Here is a 19,457-nt window from a genome sequence, read left to right as displayed (position 1 = left end):
GATAAGGGGCTGCCTCAGTCTCCTGCTGGCTGGCATGGGACAGGAAGTGGGCCAAGCTAGAGGCCAAGGACCATCACAGATAGAGCCCTGGACACCCCTGCTGCCCATGCCAGGATGTCTCAGGAGGCACGCAGGTCTTGCTGGGGCCATGGACAGTGCTCTCTGGTCCTCTTGGTGCACGTTACCTCCTGGTATTAACACCAAGCCAGGGAAAACCTGTTGGGGTTCTCTGGACCGGATGCTTCTCAGGGCCTCCAGCCTGAAGGCTTCTGTCCTGTGTGTTCTCACTCTGGTCAGAGCGTGGTCTCCTTCACAGATGTCCTGTGTGACAGAGAGGGACCCCAGAAACTGTACCCTTACTTTTAGATGAGTACATCTTAACTTCTATAGAATTAGAAGTGTCCATTAACTCCCTAAATTATGTGCAAAATGTATGTGTGTGTTAGAAAAGATTATTCTAGGCTGCAGTGTCTCTCTTATCCCTTTAGGAGTAGCTTGGAGTCCTCCTAGAACCCCCGATTTTCCACTGAGTTGCGTTGGAGAAGACTGTCTCAGTGACTGACAGCTTTTGGGGGCTACTTAATGTAATGTAAGAAGCATTTATAGTACGTGCCAGGCTCTGCACTCTGTAGGGCCGTCCCTATACGGCCATGTAAATTAGCATTGAACTCCAAGAGGCTCCATTCACATAGACCACTTTGTGAATGGCATCCTCTGGGAACCAGGTCCTAGAGAGAGAGAGAGAAATAAAGGTTCTTCCACAAGGAGCACTCGGCCTCTGGAAGACAGACAGACATCAGTGATGACCGTGCAGTGGGTGTCAGAGGAGAGGTGACACCAGGGGCTGTGGGAACATGGCAGAGCTTGACCTGAGTTTGGAGGTCAGTAGGAAAGAGATTGGGACTGAGTTGGAAGGAGGGGGAAGGGGTTTTCCCAGGAGTTTGGGAGTGTCAGGGGCAAGATGAGGAGGGGCGTTTTAGGAGTGGGCACAGCATGTGCGGAGACACAGGGCAGAATATATAAAGAGTTTAGTGAATGGAGTGGAGGTGTTGGGGGTATTGAGAGTGGACCTTCGGAAGGCAGGCAGGACCTGGTGATGAAAGGTCTGGCATATCTGGCTGGGGTGGCTGTACCCTGTGGACAGTGAGAGCTGTTGAAGATGGAGGGCAGAGGATGGAGAGAGGAAGCGTGCCGAGAGCTTGGATATGCCTGGCCTTGCCCAGGGGCGTAGCTGCTGGACCCCAGCACTCAGCAGACCTGCAAGGACGCAGCCAACCTCTTCACCTGGTGGCTCTGAGGCCAGCCTCGGAGCAGTTAAGTGGCTGCCACAGGCTGACTGGGCCATTAGGACTGAGGCCATCTTTCTGAGCAGTGGGTGTGTCTGGCTGCAGGGGTGTGATGGAAGGACACCCTTCTTCTCTGACTCTGCTTCAGAACCACAGCCCTTCTGGCCTCCCTGGGACCCAGCCCCATCCTATGGCTCCCTCGTCCCTGCCTCCCCCATGGCTGGGGTAGTCTGAGGCTAAAGGGGTCACATGTCCAGAACTTGCTATCCTGCCTGCCTCTCAGCCAACCCCCACTTCTCGATAAAGTTAACCCACCTCCCGGATCTACGTGGCCTTTGATTCCCTACACCTATTTTTGAGGGGCTCAGATTCCCTCCTGCTGAGGACCCAGCCTGCCCCCACTTGCCTGTGCCCAGGGAGGGCACAGAGCCTCTTCCTCTTGGCAACGCATTGATTTTCTTCCATGGTGGTTGGTCACTGCTGCTCTGGGTAATGTCTTTTAATGAATTTTTATTTGCTGAATATGGACCCAAAGGGCTTTTTACCAACAAGGGCCCCATCCTGAAACCCTCGATAAATCATCCCTATTCAAAGCGGGCCTGCTGGAGGGTCAGGGAGGGGTCTCTCCTCGTGGAGTCCTCGTCATGGAGTCCCTTTCTCTCAGTCAACCTGATGGCTACCTTTTAGGCTTCCCAGTTGGGCCATCTGTTGGGACATGTACCTACAGGAAACCCTTCCTGCTAGGAAGTGGGAGGGGCTTCACTCAGTGTCTGGAGTGCCGCTCACCTGTGTCTGGGTTTCCCAAAGTACTGTCCACCTGTGTGCCTGAACCCCAGGAGGCCTCTTTAAAATGCTGACTTGTGGCCCCACCCTGGCCTCCAATGACCCCTAATCTACATTTTTGACAATCCCTGGAGGAGATTCTTAAGAACATCCAAATTAGAAAATAGCCACTCTGAAACCAAATAGCCTTAGCACCCCACCCCCATTTTTTTTTTTTGTCCTTTTTTAAGTATATGAGGCGGGTACGTGTGGACATCCCTGCGTATTGGCCAGCATAGTCCATCCAGCACCACATACATCTCTGCACAGAGCCCCACTGGGCGGGAGCCTCAGGGAGTAGGTCCGAATCCAAGTCAGCTGGGGATTTTCCTCAGATCCTTCCAAAAGCATGACTCGCACATCTGGATGAGAGCCGAGGTGGAATAAGGGCCCCTTGGTGAATGTCATCAAATAGCGTCGGGGGTGGGGTCCCGGCTTCCAGCTGCTGCTGAGAAGATCAGGGAGACGGTCAGACAAAGCAAGAGGGCCTGGAAGAGACTGTGGGCTTTTCAGGGTCCCTGGAGAAATGGTGAGGAGAAGGCCCCTGAGACAGATGACAGGGCGGGCTGGGGCTGGGGCCTGGGGTGCCTGGGCCTGTGTTTCTGCTCGATTTGGTTCCGTGGCCACCTGTGCCAGTACCCTGACCCCAGGGAGCCAGAGGGCTCCCCCCACCATGCCATCTGGCTCCTTCTGAGAGACTTCTCATCTTAGGTGACTTGGCCTGGCCAGGTCCTCCCGTAGAGGCTGCTGGGTCTTGGACCTGACAGCTCTGGGGGCCTCTCAAGCCATCTCCCCAGCCCCTGCAGGTCCCCTTTCCCTCCTCCCCCCTTGATTTTATCCTTGTCCTTGTCTTCCTCTCTCTTTGCCCTTCCTGCCTTGATGGATTGAGACCAGCCTTGAGTTCCGGCTTCTGTGGTCCAGTAAATAGCTCTTAATGTGGTCGTGGTGGACAGGGAGAGGGAGGGACGAGTTTGTGTGTGTGTGTGTGGGGGGGCACTTACCTCCATCTCCGCGACAGGGGGAGGGGAGCTGTTCCACAGGTCGTGCCCACACGCTGGACGCTGCAAAGCCCTCCAGGGCTGGGCAGCCCTCGTGTCCTTGATCCTGCCCTTGATTACAAAGAGGAGGGCACTCAGTTCTAGGCAGACTGGCCTGGAGCGCACGGCCCTTGTGGCCAGCACAGGGCCGTCAGCAGCGACTGGCCCCTTCTTTGAGGACAGCAGGAAACACATTCATTTGCATTTAACAAACAGGATTTAATTAAACAATTTATACCTCTTCGATTTTCTTACTGCACCTTAGTGGTTTAGCAGTCATTGTTTCTGATTTCGCTACAACAGTAGCCCGTGTGGGTCAATCACGGGGCGGAACAGGGTTAACACTGGCATTTTCGTAATGGATGAAAATGAGGCCTGCCCAGGAGGGGTACGGAAGGCCAGGGCATCAGGTGGTGGGGATCATCAGGCAGTCTCCCCGCTGCCTCCCACCAGTTCAGACCTTGCCCCAGCCCTGTGACCCAGGGCCACCACAGTAACACTGTGGCCCCTTATCACTGGGGCTGGCTGCTGGCTGAGGTCCCAAAGCCTCAGGGAAAACTGAGGGCAGAGCTGGTTCTGCAGCACACAGGGACCGCAGCGCATCTAGCCCCCAGCGGGTGTGGGGTCCGTGGGTGCCTCCTCCATTGCAATCTCTGTGCGGGCTCTTGATGACGTCACTGGGCTGCTGTGGTGTGTGTGTGTCGATCAGCATGTTCCTGTTCTGTGGTTGTCTAATCACTTGTTTTTGGCCGTGGGCTTCTGTACAAGGGTTTATTTTTAGAGACTGTCACTTCTGGCCCGAGGGCTGATCCTTGGGCAGGGCAAGAACCGTTTGTATTTTCTGAAATGTTTGTGGCTTTAAATTTAAATATTTATTTTGGGGTATTCCTGCCTTTTATGTGTTTATTCTACTGTGTGTGTGTGTGGGGGGGGGTGGATGTAGCCTAACACAAATTTTACGGTCTTTTAAGTAAATTAGCTCTGATTGTGAGGTGCAGCCCCCTGGCCCCAGGTGCTGTGTCTACAGATCTGTCGTTTTGGATCAGCTACGGTACCAACTGCCCCCAGGGCTAGAGACCGTGGTGTGTGCGGTGCCGAGCACCAGGGTTGGCACTTGGGGAGCACACACTGTCGAAGCTGCTGTTCACCACGCCGTGCTGGCTGTGGTTCTTGGTGTGGGGGTCCCCTCGCCAGCGCAGGCCCCTGTGTTTCTGATTTGGTGACTTCTGGTTGGTGTGCGCCTCAGGGTCTTGAGTCGGATTCAGTGTGTGGCTGCTGGGTGTGGGCTGGGGTGGGTGCAGTCTTGGAAGGGGGTGTTTTACCTGGGGGGGGGGCCTGGATTACAGCGGAAGGCGGGGCTCTGCGTGAGGGCGTGGGGTGTGTGGGCTGCTGACTGTACGGGGTGTGAAATCACTGAGCTCCTCTGGGTCGGGGAGGTTCTTGCTCCTGAGTCAGCCCCCTGGCCCGGAGCCACCCACAGCTCACTTTTTCCTTTTAGAGAAAGTGTTGCTTCTGGGGGTCCCTAGAGCTGCCTGCAAACAAAAGGAGAGCTCTCCCCAGCGAAGACCTCTGCTTTGGGTTCTCCATCCATCCCCAAGGTGTCTCCCCTGCCACCCTGGTCCCTGAGCCCCTGCCCAAGCACCCCACATGGTCCCCTCTGGCACAGGACTGCTGGCTACGTCAGCTGCGTCTTGGCTCAGCTCCTCAGGGGTCCTGGCTGGCCCTCTGGTGGGCCTGCTGCCACCCTGCCCTTGACTGGTGCCCCTTTTCCTGCAGGCTGAATGGTGTGGGCTGAGCTTGTCGTGGTGGGCGAGGTCCATGCGCAGGGGACAGTGCTGGGGAAGGAAATGGGAGAGACTTCAGAAAATGTGGCACTAGGGAGAATGAATGGCGTTGTATGTCTGAAAGGCTCTAGAAAATTCTTTGTATTGAGCCAAACTTGGCAGCGGAGGCCGGAGGGCGAGTTTGTCTTAGAAAGTCCCAGCGCTGTCTTCAGCCTCTTCTCCCCAGCCCCGCCCGCCGTGGGCTCGCACCCCGCGCTGCGCCCTTACTGCCCTCGCAGGCTCTTCCCCCACTTGCCGGGGCCAAGGCTATCCTCAGAGGTGGGCTGACCCCTCTGCGTGCATTCAAGGCGCAGCCCACCTCTCCTGGCGTCAGCCCCTAACCCCGAGCAGGAATTCAAGGAACTCCCCAAGATGTGCTAGTGGCCAGGGGTGGTTGTGCTGTGCCCGTCACCGTTCAGGAATGGATGGTCCTCAGGATGGACACCTTTCTGGCAACGGACCCCTCACGACTCGTGTCGGCTCGTTTCAACGTGTAGCCTGCTGTGTTCAATGAAGAGTGGCAGTTCATAGGGTCCAGCCTGATTCTATTATTGTCCTGTTGCACAGACGAGGACCCTGAGGCCCAGAGAGTAATTCACGCCTCTGTGTCCAGGAAGCTGGTGAAAAGCCAGAGATGGGCCTGGGTGGGCGTTTGCCCTCAGGACTCCTTGCCCAGTCCTAGGCTCTGCTGCCTGGCCCTGTGTGGTAGGGTCCTTTGTCCCTTTCCTTTGTGCCTCCTCAGAGTGGCAAGAGGAGACTTGGGGATCCAGATGGGCCTCTAACTCTTTTCCTGGTGGGAACAGCTGCCTGCGGGTGACATCTGCCGTCTCCTTGCTCTGTCCTTGCAGAGGTGGTGGGACACACCCAGGGGCCACTGGACGGGAGTCTGTACGCCAAGGTGAAGAAGAAGGATTCCCTGAACGGCAGCACCGGGGCCGTCAACGCCACGCGTCCTGTCCTGTCGGCCACCCCCAACCACGTGGAGCACACGCTTTCCGTGAGCAGTGACTCGGGCAACTCCACAGCCTCCACCAAGACCGACAAGACGGATGAGCCTGTCCCCGCGGCCTCTGGTGCCCCCGCTGCCCTGAGTCCCGAGGAGAAGCGGGAGCTGGATCGCCTGCTCAGCGGCTTTGGCCTAGAGCGAGAGAAGCAGGGCGCCATGTACCGTGCACAGCACCTCAGGTCCCGCCTGGCTGCCGGCCCAGCTGGGTCTCCCTCGGGCCGCCACGTTGTCCCAGCCCAGGTCCATGTCAACGGCGGGGCCTTGGCCTCTGAGCGGGAGACAGACATCCTGGATGATGAACTGCCCAACCAGGATGGGCACAGTGTGGGCAGCATGGGCACGCTGTCCTCTCTGGACGGGATCACCAACACCAGCGAGGGGGGCTACCCAGACGCCCTGCCCCCACTAACCAACGGCCTGGACAAGGCCCACCCTGAGGAACCTCTGGTCAATGGCGGGGGCTACCCCTATGAGAATGCCAGCCGGGCAGTGCCCGCCCATGCTGGCCACGTGGCCCCCATGCGACCCTCCTACTCAGCGCAGGAGGGCTTAGCTGGCTACCAGCGGGAGGGGCCCCACCCGGTCTGGCCCCAGGCAGTGACCACCTCCCACTACGGCCATGACCCCAGCGGCATGTTCCGCTCTCAGTCCTTCCCGGATGCTGAGCCCCAGCTGCCCCCAGCTCCAGCCCGCGGGGGCAGCAGCCGGGAGGCCGTGCAGAGGGGGCTGAATTCATGGCAGCAGCAGCAGCAGCAGCAGCCGCCGCCGCCGCAGCCTCGCCAACCTCCTCGCCAACCTCCTCGCCAGCAGGAAAGAGCCCAGTTGGAGAGCCTCGCGACCGGCAGGCCCAGCCCCCAGCCGCTGGCAGAGCCCCCCACCTCTGCTCTCCCAGACTTCCCCAGGGCGGCCTCTCACCAGGAGATTGAGCAGTCCATCGAAGCGCTCAACATGCTCATGCTGGACCTTGAGCCAGTCTCGGCCGCCGCCCCCCTGCACAAGTCCCAGAGTGTCCCTGGGGCCTGGCCAGGGGCTCCCCCACTCTCCTCCCAGCCCCTCTCGGGCTCTTCCCGCCAGTCGCATCCACTGACCCAGTCCAGATCTGGCTCCATCCCCAGTGGGCACTCCCTGGGAACCCCCGAGCTGGCCCCTCCTGGCAGGTCTTACTCACCTTACGATTATCAGTCGGGTCCAGCTGCGTCCAACCAGGGTTTCCGTCCAAAGAGCCCAGCCTCCTCATCCTTCCTTCCAACTGCCCATGGCCCCCCAGGGCCTCAGCAGCTCCCAGCCTCTCTCCCTGGCCTCACCACTCAGCCTCAGCTCCCACCAAAGGAAGCGGCCTCAGAGCCCTCCCGAACCCCAGAGGAGGAGCCACTGAACCTGGAAGGGCTGGTGGCCCACCGAATAGCAGGTAAGAGCCTCAGGGGCTGTCAGACGTGGACATTCCCTCCTTCCTCCCTCTGCCCTTCCCTCGGGTCTCCGTTGGCCTTGCTGGGGGAGGTGCAGTGCTGCTGTGGCCTGGGGAGGCTCTCAGGAGCTGGGGCCCAGCCACCCTTCCTGTATCTACACCTCAAAGAGTCTGCAGTCTTGTCAGGGGACAGGCACAGACAGGTAATTCCGAAAGAGTATAGTGTGTGCCGAGCCCCACTTGCCCCCAGCTCAGAAGTGAGACCGAGCCCCAGAGCTCGGGGAAGCATAACATCCCACCTAGGGCAACCAGGGAGAGCTTCCTGGAGGTGGTGACTCAGGAGTCCAGACTTTCTAGGTGGAGAGGAGACTATGAGCCTGCCTGCCGTGCTTGTTGTCCTCAGACTTCAGGTCCTTGGGGTAGGAGAAGGTGGAGGGAGGTCTCTGTGGACTCAGTTTCCCTCTTAGACCCTCCCCGAGGCCATGATGAAGCCCTTGGGCTCTATCTGAGTGTTCAGTCTGGTGGGGGCCTTCAGGTTTGTTTTTGTGAGGGGCCAAGGTCCCCTTCGCGGTTAGCTTCCCGTTAGTCCTTGCCTAGGACCAGCTCCTCTTCCTATCAGAGCAAATCCAGAAAGATACCTACAGAGGGAAGAGAGAGTGGGAAGCCAGGAGAACCTACTGGGGAGGAAAAGGCAAGAAAGAGCCAGTGTCTAGGCCACACTGGGAGGGACACAGCCCACCTGCCGCAGCTTATGACTGTTCCCAGGGACAGCCAGGCCGGGGGGAATCCTCGCAGTTGATTTTGTTGTGAGGCAAAAGCTGGACAGGGGTGGCCCCGAGACTGGGGTGGGGTGGGCCTCGTGCCCAGCCCTCAGCTGACAGGGGGTGAAACTCGAGGGGAAGGCAGGCTGGGCAGCTGGCTCTGCCCTCCACTACACTTAGGGGAAGCTGAGTCACCGTGCCAGCTGCAGGGAGGAAGGGAGGCACCCTCCTGGGATGGGGAAGCAGCTCACAGAAGGCCAGCTGGCTCTTGGGTTAGGCCAGGCCCTGGGTGCCCTGGGTGCTGCTGTACTTCAGGGCAGAGCAGAAACCCTGGAGAGCTGGGGCAGGAGGTCTTTGTTGCTTTAACCAAGCACCAAACCCAGGATTGAGCATCCCTGACCCTCTCTGGGTGAGATGCTCCATGGGTGATCCATTTGGGGCTTGACTTCTGCTTCCTCCCACATCTGGGCTGTGACACAAGGGCACCTCCCTGGCTGCTTCGTCTGTCGAAACCCCTTTCCTCCAAGTTAATTGTTGAGACGAGAGGGACAACGGGGCCACCCAGATTCCCTGGGGATGCCATTCCCCTCCGAGTGTTGAGGTGGCCTGAAGAATAGTGATGCTGTGGTCTAATGATGAATAGGATCCAGGAGACTTCTCTTGGGAGGACACAGAATGAATTTCTTCTTGGTCCAGAGGAAGCCATACTGCTCAAGCCCTGGGGGGAGGTCCATCTGAGAGTGGGTCTCCCCTCAACCAGCCTCTGCGGTCTTGGCTGCCAACTTCCATATCCTGTAGCCTCTCAGGTTTGGGCTTTCATGAAGCCATGGGGTTGGTGGAGGGCATTGTTGGCAGAGGGTCCCTTTACCTAAGCCCATTACCATCTTGTCTACCAAGCACAAATGACTCAGGAGAAGGGGTGAGATGGATAGAGAGGGTAGTTGTATCTGGTACCCAGGGCTCTGAATTCGCCTCTTTGGTGTATACCCTGTCATGAACAGACTTTCTTATGTCAGCAGGCTCTGCGTGCAGAATTTCCTTAGTAGCCCTTAATGGTACCGAAGGGCCCTCAAGTAAGATCAATGTGTAGGACTTTCTGGGAGGCAGGGAGGATAGACTTTCAGTATCAGTTCTTCCTGCTCTTTCAGCATTTTGCTGCGGGAAGCTGGGACTTAAGTGTTCACATGAGTAACTAGGAAGCTCAGATCTGTGGGAGAACCTCTTCATGACCATGAACTTGATCTGGATTCTCTTGGCTTTTATCCCCTAGGTCTTCCTCCCCACCTTAGCTGTCCTTCATACCTCGGCACTCTGTTTGGTTCATTCCACTTTGATCCAACTACTGTTCATGTCTGATTTCCGATTAAATCCTAGAGACTGTAGGGACAATTTTCCTAACTTGAAAATGAGAAGGCAGTAGAAATCTATAGCACGTGCCACATTTCCTTGTGAAATGTTGGAAGCATTGCTGTTATAGCCATGGGACCCAGTAAGGATGTCTATTATCACTACTATCATTTAACATTGTATTGGATTCCCGGTCAGTGCAATAAGACAAGAAAAAGAAATAAGAGAGTTGAGGAGTACAGTGGAGGTATCGTATATTTCTGATTCTGTGATTGGACTGATATTGGATGCCTCGAGAGGTAGAGATTTCAGTGCATGTTGGAAATCAGATATGGATCTTATCTTTAAGGAGTCTCAAGTTTAGTGCTGGGGGTGGTGGGGAGAACTAGAACTTTAAGATGAGGTCATTCATAATAAAAGAGGTATGGAGAAAGCTCTGTGGGAGAGAAGAGGTCACTAGCAGCTGGAAAGGCCGGGGCAGCTGTGTGGAGGATGGTGTTAAACAACCTTGCAAGATGGATAGGATTTGAAAGTGATTGAGGACTCAGTGGACACAGAGAGGTCGTGGCAAGGATAGGAAGGCACAGGAAATGTTTGAAGAACAGTTAGCATGTGGAGAGCCTCGTAGACTGTTAGAGGGAGACTCAGGAAAGGCAGCCAGAGGTCTGTCTCAGGATGGTCTTAAATAACAGCCTAAGGAGCTTGAAGTTTACCACTTAACAACAGGGGAAATCATTCCTGTGGTTAGGCAGGGGAATGTGCCACACAGCTGGGGTTCAGAAAGGTGCGTCTGGTGAGACTGGGCAGGAAGAATGCAAATGGGAGAGATTTTGACCTGGGAGAGGCTGGGAGCTTATTAGGTCACCTTGGTAATGGGGACCAGATCAGGATGCTGACCATGGGCGTCCAAAAGAAGAGATGGTGCCACGGCCACAGTGGGAGTAGGGCCAGTCAATCACAGATTGATTGACAGTCGGGGGGATCGAGGATGGCTGAAAAGCACCGTGGTTCCCTCGCCCTGTGAGCCGGCTAGCGTGGTTAACGAAGCTGCAGGGTCTGTCTGCTTTGGGTTTGAGGGGTCAGCGGAGCCTCCACACATGGCTGATGGAGTTGGGTCTTGACCAAGTGGGAAGAGCTGCAGACCTGGGGATTTTCCTCCCAAGGGTGGAGGTTAGAGCTCTGGGCATGAATGAGATCTCTATGTCACGATCATGGAGGGAAGAGAACTTAGGTTAGAGTGGCCATGAGCAGAAAGGGAGGCTAGGAAGGGGGTCTGAGAACGATGCTCAGGGTGGTGACAGGAGCCAGGACAATGTGTCATCGCAAGGCCAGGAGAGTAAAGGGTTTCAAGGAGGAGGGGCAGGGAGCTGAGCAGTGTCCACTGGAGATACCAGGAGGAGGAGGAGCAAGAGACTAAGCCCCTGGATTTGCCAATTAGGGGCCTGGTGATTTTCAAAGGCATAGTTTTAGTGGAGTGCTGGTGACAGAAGCCAGACGGCAAGGGACCGAGGAGTGAGTGGGGATGGAGTGAAGACAGCGTGCCAACTACTCTTTGGAGTGGTTTCATGATAAAAGGGGAGAGAAGGGCAGCCAAAGAGGTCAGCAAGACATCAGAGCTTTCTGGAGAGCTTGGGGTCGTGAGAATGCTCTCAGGTGAAGGACGGAGCAGGGGAGGCTGAAGACAGGAGGAAGGAGAGGAACAGAGAGGAGAAGAATGAAGAGATTGATAGAATCACGTCTCTGAGGCGGTGCGAGAGGACAGGCCTGGGAATCCAGTCTGGGCCAGGAGCTGCGATACTTCTTCATGAAATTATAAAGAATGGATAAAGATATATGGAAATACTTGGTGTCAAACTTGGAGAGCTTGGATTAAGAACCCCGCCCTCCCCTATTTTTTCCCTTTTCTGTATGAATCCAGGGCTGAGTTCAAGGCCCATTCCATCCCTCATTCAGCAGGAGCTTGAATCTGTGCTACTCTCTAGTCTAGGCTCTGAAAAAATGGTGGCAAACAACAGGTTAAGCCTTGGTCCTTCCGGCAGAGTTGGACACTGGGTAAATGAACAAGTAGATACAAAATTTTTCTGATGATTGAGAAGTGCCATAGAGATCAAATAGTGAGGTGACAGTGATGGGGAGAGGGCAGGGGGTGGTTACACTTTATATGCATGGTCAGGGGACGCTCCATGGGGCAACAAGGGAATGTGCCTCATGGGGCAGCAAGTTCAAAGGCCCTGAGGCAGAGTGTGCCTGGTGTGGTTAGAGCAGAGTGACCAATAGGAGGTCAGAGAGGTATTGGAGTGGTCCTGGCATATGTTTGGTCTTGCAGGGGATACTAAGAACTTTTGTTTTTGCTCTGAATGGTGTGAGAAGCCTTAAAAAGGATTTGGTCCAAAGAGTGATGTCATCTGACTTGTCCTAAAAGGATCAGTATAGCCAGGATGGAAGGAGGGAGGCCCGTTAGGAGGCTGCTACTCTTGATCAGGGTGGGAGCTGTGGAGTTGTGAGGCTGGGCTTGGATCACAGATGTGTTTTGGAGGCACAGCCAGCGAGAGGTACAGATAGATTAGATGTGGGATGTGAGAGAAATAGCAAAGTCAAGGATGACTCTAACCTTGGAGCTGCTTGGTATTGAGAAGGGTAAGATTTGAGAAGAGCTGGCCAGAGGGAACCGGAGTGTGATCTGGGGCACCTTGGGTGTGAGATGCTCATGAAGCATCTGAGATGGTCTGGTGGTAAGAATCAGGAGTTTCAGGGGGACAGGTTGGAGCTTAGAGATGTGGGGGATGTCGGCAGATGCGGGCCAGGTAAAGCTAGCAAGGGGGAGCTCACCCGTGGGGAGAGATCCCCGGGATCAAGGCTGGCCCCTGCTGGACCTATGGCCCACGCCTGTTATCCCAGGGCTCAGGAAGCTGAGACAGGAGGATTGTGGGTTCAAAGCCACCCTCAGCAATGGTGAGGCACTGAGCCATGCAGTGAGACCCTGTCTCTAAATAAAATACAAAATAGGGCTGGGGGTGTGGCCCAGTGGTTGAGTGCCCCTGAGTTCAATCCCTAGTACCTTCCCCACTCCCTGAAACAAACGTTTGGCCTTGTGGGGTGAAGAAGGATGGGGGTCAGCAAGGTGAGACATGGCTGAAATAGCAGCCCTTCTACAGCAGCAAGCAGGTTCATTTTAGGGACTTTTCTGGTGGCGCCAAGTAGATTTGGGTGGAGCAGAAAGAGCCAGGGGCTCCCCAGGGGAGAGGACTGCCCACACGGGCGGGTGTGGCTGACAGCAGAGGGCTGAGGGATGCTGGAAGGCTAGGGAGTGTGACCTGGGTTCAGGCAGAGGCCGGTGACCACGAGAGAAGGGGAGGTCCTGGGATGGGCAAAGCTGGCTGAGGAGTGAGTGGGGCTTGGGGTCAGAGGACCGAGGTCACCCGGTCCCAGGCAGGCAGCTTCTTGCTCTACTCTGGGGTTAGGAGTGAGAGGGACAGCAGTAGGCCACCCGTCCTCTGGGGAAGCAAGACCCCAAATCCACCCTCTCTTCTTGCCGCACTCCCTCCCCGCCCCCTCCAGTGTGTGGCCCATCCCAGGCAGAACACCAACTAATCTCGATTTTTCTCTTTGTTTGTGTTTTGTTTCGTCTTGTTTTGTGCCTGTCCCTGCATGCTCTGCGTGGCCTGTGTCCACCTGTCCCCTGTGCTTTCCTGGCCTGGTGTCTCCCCCGCCTGCCTGCCTCCCACCCTTGCCGGCTCCCCTGGGGTTGGGGTGGGCAGCGTACAATGCCAAGCTGCAGGACATGGGACGGGGTGGCCACTCCCGGGCCCCTCCTCTCCACCGGCTTCGATCTGCCTCCCTCTCTGGTTGGTCCCCTGTCCCCGCTCCCTTGGCCCTCGGTTTAGCTCCTGGTCTCTCTCTCTCTTCAGACCTCGCCAGCTGCCTCTCTCCCTCCCGGCCCCATTCCCTCCTGTCCCCGTCTCCCCTCTGCTGGATGCTTGTCCTCTTTCCAGCTCTTTCTCTCTGCTCTCCCTGTTTTTCTCTCTGGCCTGCTCCTTACCCTCTCTTTCCTCCCCATCCTCTCCAAGTCCTCTGTCCCTCCTCTCTGCATGAGCCTGGTCCCCGCTTCTGCATGGATGGGGCCTGATGCTTTCAGCCTTGGGAACAGGTGTGAAGGGGCTAGATGAACCCTCAGGGTCCCCACGGAGGTAAAGGCCTCCGCGGTGAGGTGCGCAGTGAGGGGTCTAGCACCCTGCCCCCCCGACCCCCGGCAGATAGTCTGTGCTGGGGGTGGGGGGTCTCAGCAGGAGGTAGGCTGTGCCTTGCTTGGGGCCACCAGGTGCAGGACAAGGAGTGGTCACCCAGCGCCTGCTGCTCGGCCACTGGAGCATCGCACACCCTGGAGACAGAGTACTTCTGACCCCACCCCCATCTGATCCTAGGACCCATGGCCAAGAGTCAGAAGCCTGGGCTATGGTCCTGGCCCTGCCTGTGCTCAACCCCGTGACCTTGGGCAAGTCACTCAACTGTTCAGAGCTTAGTTACCCAATTTGAAACCTGGAGGGTGACAGCCCAGCCTCCAGTGTTTCGCACGGTGGTTTGGCATGTCCCAGATGGCATGTCCCTCCCCCAGGGCCATGGTACTTTATCTGAGGATGATGACGTCCCCTGATGTCCACTCCAGCTTCCTGGACAGCAGCAGATCCTCAGGCTCGTAGTCCTGGGGAGGGAATCAGCTGGTCTTTCCCAGCTGTTCTGAGCCTCAGGCTGGTGTCAGGGAGAGGACAGTGTGCTCAGGCTTGTCCCACACCATGGCCTGAGAGGCGCTGGGAACGAGTGATGGCCAATGGCGCTGCCTGGTGCCTCTTGGATCCACCGCCTCCCAGTCCATGGATAATCGGGAGATGGCTCTAAAACCCTGTCCCCCGTCCCCCTCCTCCTTTCCCTCTGCCTTTTTCTCAGCCCTGTGGTGGGGAGTGCAGTGTCCAGCTGGGCCTGGGGCTGGGCGGGTTCCGGGGGTGGTGTGTCCTGAGGGGAGCTGGCATGGCTTGCCCTAGGGCTGCTAGTGTGAGCCTCTGCCGTGTGGCTTTCTGGTGCCCTGGCCTAGCAGGTGGCCTTCCTCCTGGATCCCCTTGCTCCTGGAGCCCCAGGCATGCAGTCGGACACCCCGTTCCCGACCTGGAGCTGAGGAAGCCAGTCTTCTGGAAATTGGAAGATTGGGAGAAGAGCTGGGTCTGTGGGGGTGGGAGTGGCCACGGGGTGGGGGAAGCTGACACCAGGGAGTTTGTCCCTGTGACTCGGGTGGGAGAGGCAGTCCTTTACCAAAGTGTTGGGGCCTCAGCGCCCAGAATTGCAGGGTGTGCGTGTGTGTATGTGTGTGTGTGTGTGTGTGTGTGTGTGTGTGTGTACGTGTGTGCGTGGTGAAGGCCGGGTTGTCTCAGGTCTATCTCATGTTAGAGGAGCCTCGGGAGAGAGCTGTCCCCCAACAGCACCGTCCTGGGCAGCATGATGGAGTGCCCTGGGCGGCGGGGCTGCCTGGCCTGCTCCTCCCCAGTTGTGGGGCCATGTGGAGGCTCTGGGGCAGAGGTGCCTGCCATCCTCTCAGGGCCGAGGGGAGGACCTCATGCCACTGTGTGTGAGCAGCCCTTAAAGGGTGACACAGGGCTCCTTGGCTGGGTGATGTGATCCTGAAGACCACCTTCTTGTATCAGTGCATCTCACTTCTCAGTCTTCTTGGAGTAGAGTGCTGGACTTGCCGGCCTGGCTGGGAGAACCTTCCAGAATCCTGCTTTTCTTGGCTCCTTTCTTCACCAGCTTCCTCTGGCCATATGGCCTTCTGCAGGGGTGGGTGGGGCTGACTGTAAGGGTGCTGAGGGCCCCACCAAGATCCCACCATCCCGTGTCCCGTTGCCCTTCCTGTCGGGTTGGCTGGTGGTGCGTGCACACTTGTGTGCATGTGTGTCTGTGTGAGTGTGCGCTGGTCCCTGCCTGTGTGCGTGTCGGAACCAGAGGCCCTGAGAGAGAGTGGGGCTGGGGGACTGAGGAAGTCCTGGGTGGAGGGTGGTGGCCTGGAGCAGTCCTGTTTTATTATTAGCCAGGCTCTGGGACATGAGAGGGGGCGTTCTCCCTCTGACACGGGCTGTCAACTGGGGTCCAGACGTCCCAGCTTGGCTCAGAACAATGGGGCTCTCTTCTCTTCCTCCATCATGCCCGGCTCCCCTCCCTTGGAGAGTGACAAGAAAGAGGGAACGAGGTTCTCCAGGCACTCCAGGGCAGCTCTGGGCTTGCCAAGGGGGACAACAGTGGGACACTGTGTTCAAAGAATGCAAGTGGCCCTGAGTGGCCACTGGTGCCAGGGGGCACTCTTTGGGGGGCGGGGCTGGCCCCGTGGGAGTGGAATGCAGGGTCTTCTTCTGAAGGGGGAGGCTGTGCCCTGCAGCTCCCTGGCTCTTCGAAGGTCATTTGGTCCATCCTTCTGCCTCTGATCAGAACGCTCTCCTGCATGCCAGCTGGTGGTGGCAAAGGAGCTGAGAAGGCACAGCTCTCTGCATGGCTGGCGTCTGGCTCCTCCACCATCAGCAAGGCCACGTTCAGTCCAGCCTCCTGTCCTGCTGCCATGGTTGACCGTGGCCCCTGGGCATGGATGCTACTCAGGCAGTGTCTCCAGTGGCAACAGACCGATTTTCCCAAGGGCAAACCTCATCAGATCACGGGACAGGGAAACCGGCCACCTCTTGAAAAGGCAAGGGACCGGCCAGAGGAGGCTGCCGGGTGGGTGAGCCCGGGACGGAGACCAGCCCTAATGCGTTTCTTCAACCTGGGGCTGAACTCAGTTCCAGGCCGGGAACCTTCCTCCTTTGTCACAGTATTATTAGAAAATCAGCGGCAACCTCTGCTTCTCTGTAATGTTTTTGCCGAATGACTCTAGCAGCAGCCCTGTCCACACTGCCCAGGAGGCCCGAGTGGGGCAGGGCCTTGGCAGGGGAAGGGGAAGCGTGGCCAGGGCCAGGGCTTCCTGCAGGCCTGGCTGAGCTGCTGGCCGCACAGAGCCTTCGAGGCCTGGGAGTCTGGACTCGCTGGTTGAGGCTGGTGTGCTCTGCCTTCCCGGGCCATGCCCTCCGTCCCTCAGGGTGGGTGCCCCTAGCAGCCCCTGGCTGAGGCTTATATGACTCCTGGTTTTCTATTCTGAAAATAAGGACATGCTGAGGTTGGCGGCTTATTAGCTGTAAGCAGAGCAGTTTGGGAGTGGCAGTGAGGTTGTCCTGGCTGAGCGGGCAGGCAGGGCCTCTGGGTAAGGACCAAGGTGGGGACTCCAGGTATCCTCCACCCCTGCACCTTCTGGATTTAACCCACGATCCCCTGACCCTCTGACTGGCCTATGGAGCACCTATCCCGGGAGCACCTGGGTCCCTGTCTACAGTGACTGCGTGTGGCATGAAAGCAGGGGTGCGCCTGCCCCAGACTCGTCGGCCTACAGCCAAGAAAACAGGGGCTGCCCCTCATGCAGATCACTGTGGATGGTGGAGGGTGGTTCAGGCTGTGCGGTGGTGATCTGCTTGGCTCTACTGGCCTGTTCCTAGGGTCCAGCAGTGTGTGTGTGTGTGTGTGTGTGTGTGTGTGTGTGTGTGTGTGTGTCTGCTCCCACGTGTGCTGTGGAATGGTTTTCTCAGAGGTACATCCCAGGTACCAGGCCCATGTGACCTAGGACCTTTGGTTAGTCCCAGTGGGGGTGAAGGCAGGGCTGAGAGTGTCCTGGAAGATAATCAGGTCTGGGGCCCACCCTTTGGGCTGGGTCTTGGCTCCTGGGACCTGGGAAGTGAATTTTCTAGGATTCCGGGAGCCAGTTCAGTGAGGCAATGGATTCCATGCCTCAGCCCAGCTATGGGAAGAGAGTGGGAAGGAAGGAAGGAGGGCGAGGTGAGCACTGTGCCCGGCCTGCGGAGGGGGCCTGGGGTTGGGAGTGCTGAGACGCAGATGGAGAGCATGACCTCTTTGCCTGCCCTTTGCAGGGAGGGGCCGCTGGGAGCCGTGGCCATCTTTGGAGTGAGAAGAGTGGGTGCTTAGCTAAGGGGCCAGTAGGAGGGAGGTTGGTAAGAAGTCTCAGACGTACACCAACGGAGGTTGGGGAACCCCAGAGAAGGCTCGAAATATCCCAGTGGCCAGTTGGGCTGAGGACTCCACAGCGAGAATAAGTCGTTTCTTTGTTTCTTCTTGGGATCACCATTTTGCAAGATGATGCAATTTATCCCCTTCCAAAAGTTCCTCCCCACGGGCTTGATGTTGCCTGTTGGTTGATGCAGTTGCCTTGGAGACCCTCACTTCCCTCCACCTCCCCTCCTGTGTCTGGAAGCTCTGGCCCTCTGCCTCTAGGGGCTGGATGGAGCTGACATCTGTTTCTTGTATCAATCCTTTGTGCTCTTGGTCCCAACCCTGTGTGGAGTAGCGATTCCTGGCGATTCCTGGCCCTGTTCAAGCAGGTCCCCCACCCTGCAGAGAAAACCCAGGGTGTGAACAGAGTTGGACCCAGGAAGGCTGGGGGAGGTGCAGAGGGGAGGCTGGCCCGCTCCAGCTTGGCCCTGTGCTAAAAGGGGCGCTGGCTCCTCTGGGGCGACTAGGAGGGGTTGAGTATTTCTCAAACAATATACTCATCGCCCTGCATGCCTTGCCATTCCTCCCAGGGGTGCAGGCTCGAGAGAGGCAGCCTGCGGAGCCCCCAGCCCCACTCCGGAGGCGGGCGGCCAGCGATGGACAGTATGAGAACCATTCTCCTGAAGCCACATCACCCCGTAGCCCCGGGGTTCGCTCCCCTGTCCAGTGCGTCTCCCCTGAGCTGGCTCTCACCATTGCCCTCAATCCTGGAGGGCGGCCCAAAGAGGTGAGTCCTTGAGCTGCATCCTGGGGCCACAGAGGGTAGCACTGTGGCAGTGACCCATCAGTGAAAAGCAGAGTTTTTGCCTCCTCACTTCCTCACCCAAGGCCGTTTCTCTGGCATGTGGAATCTGGAGCCCATTTTCTCCCTCCAATAGCTTTTACGCCCTGTTACTTTCTTGATTCCTAAAGAGAGTCCCTTTGTAGTGTGATAAGGATCCTAGGGATGACATAGATGACCTTCATCTTGAAAGTCCAAACCAGGTTGTATAGACTGACAAAATATTCTTGAGCCTTTTTCAGAAATAAGGGTTTTCTTGGAAGAGTTAGTTTTCATGCCCAGAAGAGTGCATTTCTGAGACATTTTAGTATTTGGAGGCAGAGGATCTCAAACTTCAGTGGGGAGTTTGTTAAAACTGTTGATTCCCAAATCCACCTCCAGAGATTCCAGCATAGACATTCTGGGATGGGACCCAGGAATCCGCATCATAAACATGCACCCTGAAAAATTCTGATGGTCCATGGCCACATTGAGAGATACCAGTGGGTGCTGTTGTATAAAACCCAGAGTAGAGAGGCATTCTGGATGCCAGAGGCCCTTGCCTCTTTTTTCTCTTGCCTTCTGGCAGGATGCAAGGCCCCTGCCTTCAGCCCCTTCTCTGTAGCCGTGTTCAGAAATACTTCCAGTTCTGCCTGAGCTTGCAAATGGCCACTCCCCCACTCTCTCTAGTTCAAGGAGTTGTTGGGGCTGTGAGTGACCAGGATCTCCCTTTGACCTCTGCACTTACCTGAGCAGTGGCAGAGAGTCAGGCTGGGGAGGGAATTTGTGACCTTGACCTCATGCTCAAGGTCATCTGAAGGGGGACCTCCTCTTCTCAGGGCTTCCCCCTTTTCTTCCCCTTTATCCCCCTGCAGCCCCACCTGCACAGCTACAAGGAGGCCTTCGAGGAGATGGAGGGGACCTCTCCAACCAGCCTGCCGTCCGGTGGGGGTAAGAACTCCCTGCTAAGCCTATCCTCCCCATGGCCCTCCTGACCTCATCTTAATCTTGACCTATGCAAGTGCCCCAAGTATGGGGGTGGAGTGGGGGAAGTGTGCCAGCAGAGGTGCGTTCAGCTGAAAT

General features: G+C 57.0%; 1 protein-coding gene across 16 annotated transcripts in view; it reads left to right on the top strand.

Moving 5' to 3' along the window:
- Positions 1-19,457, top strand: part of TNS1 (tensin 1) — a 196,639-nt gene that overhangs the window by 146,085 nt on the left and 31,097 nt on the right. For 12 of the 16 annotated variants that reach the window (XM_081260957.1, XM_081260955.1, XM_081260946.1 and 9 more), the window contains 4 exons: positions 5,817-7,382; positions 13,246-13,332; positions 18,145-18,341; positions 19,250-19,325. In XM_081260957.1, coding sequence (XP_081117083.1) covers positions 5,817-7,382; positions 13,246-13,332; positions 18,145-18,341; positions 19,250-19,325 — 1,926 coding nt within the window. The remainder of the gene's footprint in view (positions 1-5,816; positions 7,383-13,245; positions 13,333-18,144; positions 18,342-19,249; positions 19,326-19,457) is intronic. The other 4 variants (XM_081260961.1, XM_081260959.1, XM_081260948.1 and 1 more) reach the window with 2 other exon arrangements.

Source organism: Spermophilus citellus (assembly GCF_964194105.1).
Source record: "Spermophilus citellus genome assembly, chromosome: 11".
In the NCBI taxonomy this organism is placed as follows: domain Eukaryota; kingdom Metazoa; phylum Chordata; class Mammalia; order Rodentia; family Sciuridae; genus Spermophilus; species Spermophilus citellus.
This window is presented reverse-complemented; position numbering and strand designations above follow the sequence as displayed.